The sequence below is a fragment of the Saccostrea echinata genome, unplaced genomic scaffold, assembly GCF_033153115.1.
Source record: "Saccostrea echinata isolate AGI-Se365-2 ecotype Australia unplaced genomic scaffold, CSIRO_AGI_Sech_v1 ptg000002l, whole genome shotgun sequence".
Taxonomy (NCBI): domain Eukaryota; kingdom Metazoa; phylum Mollusca; class Bivalvia; order Ostreida; family Ostreidae; genus Saccostrea; species Saccostrea echinata.
In genome coordinates this window covers 23,514,176-23,525,001 of record NW_026889751.1, presented here as the reverse complement: position 1 = coordinate 23,525,001, position 10,826 = coordinate 23,514,176, and the positions used below count along the sequence as shown (strand labels likewise).

General features: G+C 34.0%; 1 protein-coding gene across 1 annotated transcript; it reads right to left on the bottom strand.

The window, feature by feature from the left end:
- Positions 1-784: 784 nt before the first annotated feature.
- Positions 785-4,876, bottom strand: LOC133175098 (ectonucleoside triphosphate diphosphohydrolase 3-like). The gene is made up of 7 exons (XM_061310229.1): positions 4,674-4,876; positions 3,103-3,430; positions 2,815-3,001; positions 2,461-2,702; positions 2,030-2,316; positions 1,173-1,335; positions 785-1,054 (listed from the first exon to the last, which is right to left on the bottom strand). Exons 2-7 carry the CDS (start codon positions 3,425-3,427, stop codon positions 897-899), a joined length of 1,362 nt encoding a protein of 453 aa, XP_061166213.1. The 5' UTR covers positions 3,428-3,430; positions 4,674-4,876; the 3' UTR covers positions 785-896.
- Positions 4,877-10,826: the final 5,950 nt, after the last annotated feature.

Genomic DNA, 10,826 nt, shown 5'->3' with positions numbered 1-10,826 from the left:
TGTAGCTCAAATGATAAAACTTCATTGATTAATTTTTACTACTGTTTAAAAAAATTCACAACTCTAATATTTTTTAATACACAATTACGAAAAACCCATTTTACTTATTTTGACATGTAATTAACTAGCTTTTTCCAGGAAATAATTCTCTCCTATAGATAGGTTAATTCTTTAAAATTCTTAATACTTTGAAATTCCGAAAAATGTCAATTTAGGGAAAGAAAATCAAAAATATTAATGATTCCGTTGAAGATCAAAAATGGTAAAATTTTACACTTTTTTCGGAGTAACTAAGTACATGTATAATCAATCATGATCTAGTGCGATCCCTTTACATGTCTCGGCTCATTTTATGATATCTCATTTATGCACGATTCGCCAGTTTTAAACGATTGATCATCAATTGCAACAATAGAAATAAGCACTGTATATGCTTATACTATATGTCCTAAAATGACTGGGGAAACGTACACAATAGTCAGATAATTTTTTTTTTTGAAAGATCTGTACGGAATAGTTATTTATCTGTAAAAAGGACAAGTTTACATCCCCAAGTGTAGCCAAGTGTAGAATGCGAAACTTTTAATGAATTTCAAGATTTCAACTCGGGACCTTGTAAAAATAAAGAAACAGTTCAGTGGGCACTCACACGAAAGATAATTGAATGCTTATTATTGACCCCACCCAACCCCCTTCCCCACAAAAACTATTGTTAATATATAAGCGTAAATGCATTTGTATACATGTAGTTCTCAAGATAGCAAATAAAAACACATTCAGAAGTTTATTGTATTAGATAAATGCCAACTCCTTGAAAACATCGTTAATTTTCTGTGGAAATTTGACATATAATAAATATTATAAATCTGATGGCTGATCATAATTTTTTCAGTTATTCAAGTATATAAAAGAAAACAAAGGATAAGGAGCCATTCTAGTAAATCAAGCTTGTTGACTTGTGGTACACCTGCACTGATGGAGGATGAAATGGGAGGACAGGGATAATTATCGGCCAATAGTTCGTTCTCATATAGCACTGCTCCAAATGTCCAGTCTGCAATACAAAATTAGGTACAGTGTACTTGTGTAATAGCAGTTAAACGTAGTTGTAAAGAGTTATAAGTAATATTATAAGCAATTGACCTTGCAAACTAAGTAAGGTCAAATCTCACCTAGTGACTTCCCATTGATCTTCAGTGAAGAGTAAATTCTGTCGGTGTTGACCGGAAATCCGTAAGAGAAAGTCAGTAACTCTGTAATGTACAGCCCCATCATGCACCGACGAGATGCGTACTCTCTACGTATTTTATAAACTGAGACTGCATATTCTATAGTCTGGAAAAAATCATTTTTTAAAAAAACTTAAATCTTTTGGCCCAGTACTTAGAACCACTATGAATAGAGAATTTCAATTACTTCATCGCCCATAAAAAAAAATTGAGATGAGGACATAGCTTCACAAGGCCAGGGGTCCTGAGTCCACTTGTGGCCGTCGGACCCCTGACAAACTTCATTCGATTTTTTACTGGCTGACTGCAGCGACGTCTTTCGGAGAAATTACGAATTCTGATTGTTTTCTTATCTCTCGACTAATCACACAACCCTTTCTGTCACAAATAACCTGTAACAAGTACATTGGGGTATCAACTGCTCATTTTTTGTTTACTTTTTATGTCCACTAATAAAAGGCCCAGTTTCATTAATTAGTGCTTCTCAGAGAAGCTGGCCCGAAAAAAATGAAGTTTTGTCAGGGGTCCCACAACAAGAATGGACTCGGAATTATCTCAGTCCTTGACATTATGAGGATGGGAATGTCCATGATGTTCACGACTGTCTCCGCTTACAGATTTTGCTCTCTCGATACTAAACTTTTTAAAAATATCTTTCCTTCAACGAGAATGTAAAAACAGAAACCCAAAAAGATAAACGATAGAGAATATATAAGTATCAGTCCATGACCTGCAAAATGTAAGGTCAGCCGTGAATTAAAGTATTTACTTACGTGTATTATTTTATAAAGCATTCATACCTTAGTACAATATATATGTGCCGTTTTGTTTAGTTTATCGATATGAAGTCTTCCTGAAGAGTCTGTAGCGTTAAGATCAGTAGTGACGTAGGCATAAACAGCTATGGCGTAAAATTTGTCGGAACCCACAGAAGGTTGATAGATAGAACCTATTGCACACGGCTTTGGGTAACAAGTGTCGTGAGCCTCCTTGAGAAAACTAGATATAATACTGAAACACTCAGAGGGAGAACCAGATCCCCGGAATGTCACTGTTTTATCTCCAGTGTCGTATGTGTAACTATCATCTGGAAAAATGAACATTTTGCTTTTTGTTTCAAAAAAAAATAAAATCCAGTTTAGGTGTGTACTGAGTATCTTATAAATAAAATTATCTATAATTTTCAAAATGACAAAAGTTAAGTCTGTGAAATATCATAATGCATTCTTACTTATCAGTGTACACGGATTTAGAATATCTGTCTCCCGTGGATTGTGTTCGATAAGGTATTCGTCAATTCTTTGATGCATATAATTCATTCCAAAATTTAAATAACTGTGTGAGTAGAGATTGTATATTCGTCCTGCTATTCGGAGTGTAAACATGTGAGCTAAGAGAGGTCCGTCTGGTAGAAAGGTGATTTGTGTGGATCCGCCTCCCATTTCTAGCACACCGACACCCTTCGACAGAGATCTATAAAATACGTTGTAGCAATTAATTCTATAACAAATCGAATATCTGAGATAAGTTCTCTTTGAATGGTTGTGCATTTTTTGTTCAAATAAATTCTTAGTCTGCTTCTTACTGATTAGAGGCGAGAAATCCATTATGATAATTAGCAGTAATCCAGGCGAACACACCTTCCTCCTCACCAGAGATAATTCGGACGCTTCTTTCGCTGTATTTGAATTTGTGACTTCTTTTATCAGACAACACACTTCGTACAGTGTTCATTAAATTTATGGCTTTTTCTTCTTCTAAAAACCGAAGACCTGTACAAAAAAGTCAAGTAATGGAATTTATCAGAAATGATTTAGTCAAAAATTTAGTCAAATATGTGCTTGATATAAGCAAAATGTATAGATGTAATTACCTGCAGTTGCAAAGAGGTAAACATGACTTCTGTTATGAGAATAAGACGGCACTTTTGATTCAGCAATTGAGGTCATATTTAGAATATACTGCGAAACTGAATTTAAGTCATCCTTAAATGAACTCAATGATGGTTTTATTTTTTGGGAGAATTCTTCAGTAATGTTGAATGTTGATGAAGTGGATCTACGCTCGGGCCATGAATACACTATAACTGTTGTACCAGAACTTCCAGCATCAAGCATAACACAATACTGAATCGTCTTTGCGCATGCCCTGTCTGTCAAACAGAGGGTCACCATACTAATGATGATATATATAACCATTTCCTGTAATGGAACGTCATTCTGATAAACATGTGTACCGGTATTTCGGTTACTATGATTCAGAAAACTCAAATTACCCTTTACCATTTTTGTATGCATATGTATAAAAATGTATTAAATGTGTTTGCATCGAACTTAGTTCACTTTGTATCAAATGTTGGAAAAATATATTAAATCTTCGATAAATCAATACTGCTCAAATGCAAATCTGCATTGAATGTTGTAGGAGAAGCCTCGTTTGCTTCAATATTAATATTAAAACCTGACAAGGTGTCTAAATTTATTTTTCAGGAAATTCTGTACTTCGTTGCCACATTAAATATGGGCGCCACGCTTTGCCCACATAACTTTTTGAATGAAAATAAACAAACAACGTGACTAATTTTAATTTTGGGCGAGATGTGGCCCCATACTGTAATTTTCAAATGTTTTCTTCATTTTCTCTCATTTAGTTATAATTGCATTTTTGGTCATCTGTGATTAAATATGCTAATTTTTAAAGAAAATTTCAAGCATTTATTTAACAGTTTTTATGAAAAACAGTGATGGAGGAACTGGTATCGTCATACGCCAGGGAGCAGTCTGAGGCTTACACGACATAGCTGACTGCACCTTTACAGGTGCTTCTAACCGGTACCTGGTCTGGTCCTTGTGATCTGGTCAACAGACTGTGAATCTTACACATGAATTTTTCAGCTGATTGGGTTGTATAATTAGATGTACCTCTTTAAGGTCATTTTTTCGCATTATTTTATCTGTTTCTTCAAAACAGCGAGTTCGAATGAGATAATAGAACGATTTTACAAAGGTGGAGTTCATTATTATACAGTTATTAACCCATGTCAGTGATAGAATATATAGTTAAGAAATTCTGGATCCACCACATGTACATAAATAGGTTTGTGTTCTGTATTACAATTCATTCTAGCATGACAATAACCACAAAGCTCGAATGTTTATTATAAGCTTGATTCGCACAATTTTGTTTGTGTTAATCAAGATTTTTTGTACACTGAATATCGTCAGGGGTCATACAATTATTTATAGAGAAATTTAATGTGCACTCTCTTTTAGTCTTTAACAACTCAATTTCTAAATAATATGAAAATGCCAATGATATTCAAATATAGTCAATTCAAGCGATAGATTAATCAAGATTTCTGAATGTTGTATACTAGTCATATGTGATTTCTGCTCGGGAAAAAAGACCTTGATTACATTATACATGCATATGTATTAATCTTACCTTTATATGAAATTTTCTGTCCTGTTGAACCACTGTAAAGTTTAAAGGTAATGAGAGAGTTTAACCTCGAATATATCCATAATAGTAGCCGTCTTAGGCCATTGCACGCATTAGTTTCAGGAGTTTGGATAGAAAAATTAACGAAATATAGTAAAAGTTCAACTTCAACACTTAATTTGTTATAATAAGTCTAATGGTATTTCAGAATGGTTAGTAGTGCTGTTTTCAAGTAGTAAACACTTCTACGATAAGTGTTCTCATCATTCAATAATGTGCCAAGCAAAATGTGTTCAGTTTATATTATTGAAAACGCAAGCAATATTTTTTATTGCATGTTGGTATAATTTTAGTACGGCAAATGCTGAAAAAATCAGAAAAAACGACTCAGCAAAGTTCTAATTAACTATGTGCATGTTGAACAAATTATATCCTTGAACAACATTATGTCGTTGAGAATATGCGAAGACGTACAGACATTCTATTAATAACTAGTTTATGCAGGGGAAAAATAATTTCTAAGGATAGCGTAAGAATAGAAATTTAGTGCTGATTTTCAATTACAATCACGTTAATTTTGTAGTGTTAAAAAGTACATATCTTGTTTTCAGATATTAATGGAAGAGAGTAGAGATTGATTGTTTGATACCTTATTCTGTAATAAATGACATCTACCTGATACGTCAGAAATCTTTGCAATTGACTATTCTGGATGTATATCTGTATAATTATGTCATTGTCTCACTAGAATACGCATGCGCGCCTTTCCGATATTTATGTTCCCCAAACGAAGTTTGGGAACATATTGCTTTTACTCTGTTTCTTATTATTATTATTATTATTAGGGTCTTCCGTCTCCAACGGAAGACCCTTCTATTATTCTATTGTTTCTTTTTCACTTTTATTATTATTATTATTATTATTTTCTGTCCAAATTTTGTGCAGACGATTTCTCAGAGATGGTTGGATGGATTCACTTGAAATTTTCAGAGATGATGTATCATGATCTAAACCTTATTCATTTTTTTTATTTTTTGGAAATTCACTTCCGATCGGAAGTTATCGCCCTTTAATCAAATTTTTAGTGTCCATTTTGTCTACACAAAAACTCAAAAACGACAAAAGCTAGAGTGCTGAAATTTTCAGTGATAATAGAGGACATGTTCTAGTTGTGCACCTCAGTTTTCAAATTTTCTGGAAGTGCCTAGTATGGAAGCTCGGTAGGGGTCGAAATTTAGGACATGAATCAGGAGTGAATTTTCGAGACATTTTTTATCATATCTTCAAAACTATGAATATTTTCTTAAAACATATTGAACAGAAATTGTGTAGAATTACTAGATCTTTTATATGATATCAAGAAAAAAGGGCTGACTCATCACATTAGGGGCCAAGAGGGGCCAAAAGTCTTAAATCCATAACTCTTTAAGGATCAATACTTTGTTATACATTACTAAAGCAAAAATGTTTATCTGAACAATCTACAACTATATATTATGATAAAAAATCTCATATGTTACAAAATTAGGGGCCATAAGGGGCCAGAATGCGAAATCTTTGACGGTTTATATCTCGAAATTGGGAAATATTTTGATAAGCAATATTGAACAAAAGATGTTCAAAATAATGTGCTAAACAATATGCAACCTTTCAAAATTTGCTAAACGTCCCCATTAAGGAGTTGAAGGGCCGGCCCCTAAATATTTCTTTTGCATATATCTCAGAAACGAAAAAGAATTTCTAAATAGTTGTTGAACATGTGTTCAAAATCATACGAGCTTTAATGTGATATCAAGAAAAAGGGACTGGCCCCTCAAAATCGGGGTTGATAGGGGCCGAAAGTCTTTCATGAATAACTCTTTAACGATCAATATTTTGTAAAATATTACTGCAGCAAAAATGTTTATCTTAGCAAACTACAACTATATATTATGTTATTCACATCATATGTTACATAATTAGGGGTCACGAGGGGCCGAAATACTAAATCTTTGACGCTTTATATCTCGAAATTGGGAAATATTTTGATAAGCAATATTAAACTTTATTATTGGGAAATATTTTGATAAGCAATATTGAACAAAAGATGTTCAAAATAATGTGCTAAACAATATGCAACCTTTCAAAATTTGCTAAACGTCCCCATTAAGGAGTTGAAGGGCCGGCCCCTAAATATTTCTTTTGCATATATCTCAGAAACGAAAAAGAATTTCTAAATAGTTGTTGAACATGTGTTCAAAATCATACGAGCTTTAATGTGATATCAAGAAAAAGGGACTGGCCCCTCAAAATCGGGGTTGATAGGGGCCGAAAGTCTTTCATGAATAACTCTTTAACGATCAATATTTTGTAAAATATTACTGCAGCAAAAATGTTTATCTTAGCAAACTACAACTATATATTATGTTATTCACATCATATGTTACATAATTAGGGGTCACGAGGGGCCGAAATACTAAATCTTTGACGCTTTATATCTCGAAATTGGGAAATATTTTGATAAGCAATATTAAACAAAAGATGTTCAAAAAAATGTGCTAAACAATATGCAACCTTTCAAAATTTGCTAAACGTCCCCATTTCTGACTAGTTGTTGAACAAAAAGTGTTCAAGATCATGAGAGCTTTAAAGTGATATGAAGAAAAAGGGGCTGGACCCTCAAAATAGGGGCTGAGTGGGGCCAAAAGTCTTTGAACAATTACTCTTTAACGATCAATATTTTGTAATGCATCACTGAAGCAAAAATGTTTATCTCTACAATTTACAACTATATATTATGATATTCACATCATATGTTCCATAATAAGGGGCCATAAGGAGCCAGAATGCTAAATCTTTGACGCTTTATATCTCAAAAGTGGGACATATTTTGATAAGCAATATTGAATAGAAGATGTTCAAAATAATGTTCTAAACAATATGCAACCTTTTGATTTTTGCTAAAAGTCCCCATTAAGGAGTTGAAGGGCCAGCCCCTAAATATATTCTTCGCATATATTTTGGAAACGAAAAAGAATTTTTGAATAGTTGTTGAACAAAGTGTTTTCAAAATCATGAGAGCTTTAAGATGTTATAAAGGAAAAGGGTCTGACCCCTTAAATAAGGGGCCGAGAGGGGCCGAAAGTATACAATCAATAACATTTTAATGATCAATATTTTGTAATATATTACTGAAGCGAAATAGTTCTTCTTCACACACTTTATCTAAATAACATAATGTTGATATAATATGTTACGCATTATGGGGTCTTTAAGGGGCCAGATTGCATAATCTTTGGCGCAATATATCTCGAAAAGGAAGAATATTTTGATAAACAGTATTGAACAAAAGACGTTCAAAATAATATTCTGAACAATATGCACTCTTTCAATATCTGCTAGACGTCCCCATTTAGGACTTGAAGGGCCGGCCCTTAATATTTCTTTTGCATATATCCCGAAAACAAAAAAAAGATTTCTGAATAGTTGTTGAACAAAGAGTGTTCAAAATCATGAGAGCTTTAAGATGATATCAAGAAAAAGGGGCTGACATCTCACATTAGGGGCCAAGAAGGGCCGAAAATCCTTAATCTATAACCCTTTAATAATCAACCGATTTTGTGCACGCGAGTTCTCGAAAACGTCTTGGCCGATTTTCATGAAACTTTCAGATCTGATAGGTATTTATCTGAACCTTATTGGAAATTTTTTTCGTTGATGACGTCACTTTCTATCTTGAGATATTTAGGATTTTCTGATTTTTAGAGGGTCGGCTTGTCCTGGAAACTCCTCCGAAACGACTTAAGATATTGAGGCAAGATTTTCAGTGAGGGTAGGGGAAGGTTGGTAGATTTGCAGGCAGGTGTCCAAATCTCTCTAGCGCAAAAGGCGCCGAAGCTCGGTAGGGCTCAAAAAATGTCTCAGAAACATCTCACAAAATTTTACACCTTTTCTTTCATATCTTCATACCTGCTAAGAATTTGTTAAAACATATAGAAGAAAAGTTGTGCAGAATGATACGACCTTTCATTTGATATCAAGAAGAGGGGCTGACCCCTCACATTAGGGGCTCAGAGGAGCCAAAAGTCTTTCATCTTTAACTCTTTAACGATCAATAATTTGTAATGCATTACTGAAGCAAAGATGCTTACCTTAACGATTTACAACAATATATGACAAGATTCTGATCATATGTTACGTAATAAGGGGTCACAAGGGGCCAGAATGCTAAATCTTTGACGCTTTATATCTCGAAAAGGGGGAATATTTTGATAAGCAATACTGAACAAAAGATGGTCAGAATAATGTTCTAAACAATATGAACCCTTTCAGTTTTTGTCAAACGGCCCCATTAAGGACTTGGAGGGGTGGCCCCTAAATATTTCCATTCAGCATATCTCCATAACGAAAAGAAATCTCTGAATAGTTGTTGAACAAAGAGTCTTCAAAATCACAAGATCTTTTATTTGATATCAAGAAAAAGGGGCTGACCCCTCAAATTAGGGTCTCAGAGGGGCCAAAAGTCTTCAACCTATAACTCTTTAACGATCAATAATTTGTAATACATTTTTGAAGCAAAGATGCTTATCTTAACGATTTACATCAATATCTGATAAGATTCTGATCATATGTTACGTAATAAGGGGTCACAAGGGGCCAGAATGCTAAATCTTTGACGCTTTATATCTCGAAAAGGGGGAATATTTTGATAAGCAATACTGAACAAAAGATGGTCAGAATAATGTTCTAAACAATATGAACCCTTTCAGTTTTTGTCAAACGGCCCCATTAAGGACTTGGAGGGGTGGCCCCTAAATATTTCCATTCAGCATATCTCCATAACGAAAAGAAATCTCTGAATAGTTGTTGAACAAAAAGTCTTCAAAATCACAAGATCTTTTATTTGATATCAAGAAAAAGGGGCTGACCCCTCAAATTAGGGGCTCAGAGGGGCCAAAAGTCTTTCATCTATAATTCTTTAACGATCAATAATTTGTAATACATTACTGAAGCAAAGATCCTTATCTTAACGATTTACAACAATATCTGATAAGATTCTGATCATATGTTACGTAATAAGGGGTCACAAGGGGCCAGAATGCTAAATCTTTGACGCTTTATATCTCGAAAAGGGGGAATATTTTGATAAGCAATACTGAACAAAAGTTGGTCAAAATAATGTTCTAAACAATATGAACCTTTTCAGTTTTTGTCAAACGGCCCCATTAAGGACTTGGATGGGTGGCCCCTAAATATTTCAATTCAGCATATCTCACAACGAAAAGAAATCTCTGAATATTTCTTGAACAAAACGTTTTCAAAATCACAAGACCTTTCAATTGATATCAAGAAAAAGGGGCTGACCCCTCAAACTAGGGGCTGAGAGGGGCCAAAAGCATGTCATCTATAGCTTTTTTAATAATATATATAAATCAAAAGAATGAAATCTAATTAGGGAAGTCTATATATTATTATCTTTTAACAAAGATCATAGTCAAAATCGTATCTCATCTTATCGAAAAATCGGACGGAGGACCTACTCGTTGCTCGCAACGAGATCTCATCTAGTTATTATTATTATTCTTTTTTTCTACTTTCTTCTCCGGTACTTTTTTGTCCGCGAGTGTTCTCATAGAACCACTCATCCGATTGACATGAAACCTTTTTAGGGTTAATAGGCATGTTGTGTAGGTGTTCGGAACGAAGGTCATTTTGCGCGCACATGCATGCACGTGCGCGCGTGTGCAATGAGTGAAATGACTGATATACTTGATGAAGCCGTAACTTTGATATTTCTTGATGAATTGCTTTGAAACTCAAAATATAAAGAAACATTAGTAGTCTAGACAAGATAACATGGTCAAATTAGCGTGAACTCACGCGCATGCACGTGCGCTCTTCTCTGATTGGCTGATACAAAAATCTCAATAATTTCCTTGTTTTTTGACAAAATACTTTGAAATTTAGAATATAAGTATATATTATAAGGTGCTACAAAATGTTATATAGGAAATTTCTTGAAAACACGCGCATGTAGGTGTGCTGCAATCTGATTGGTTGAAACTTTAAATGTCTGTAACTCCCTTGGTTTTCAACAAAACAGGATGAAATTTATGACATGGATAGGCACATAGAGCTCCTACATTATAATACTATCAAAATTGAATGCAAGGACCT

Bases quoted from the DNA above. Each gene is read 5' to 3' on its own strand.
- LOC133175098 (XM_061310229.1), bottom strand. From the start codon at position 3,427: ATGGTTATATATATCATCATTAGTATGGTGACCCTCTGTTTGACAGAC. The intron at 3,002-3,102 runs GTAATTACATCT...TTTTTTGTACAG, and splicing joins TTACCTCTTTGCAACTGCAG to GTCTTCGGTTTTTAGAAGAA. The intron at 1,055-1,172 runs GTGAGATTTGAC...TTTGTATTGCAG, and splicing joins GATCAATGGGAAGTCACTAG to ACTGGACATTTGGAGCAGTG.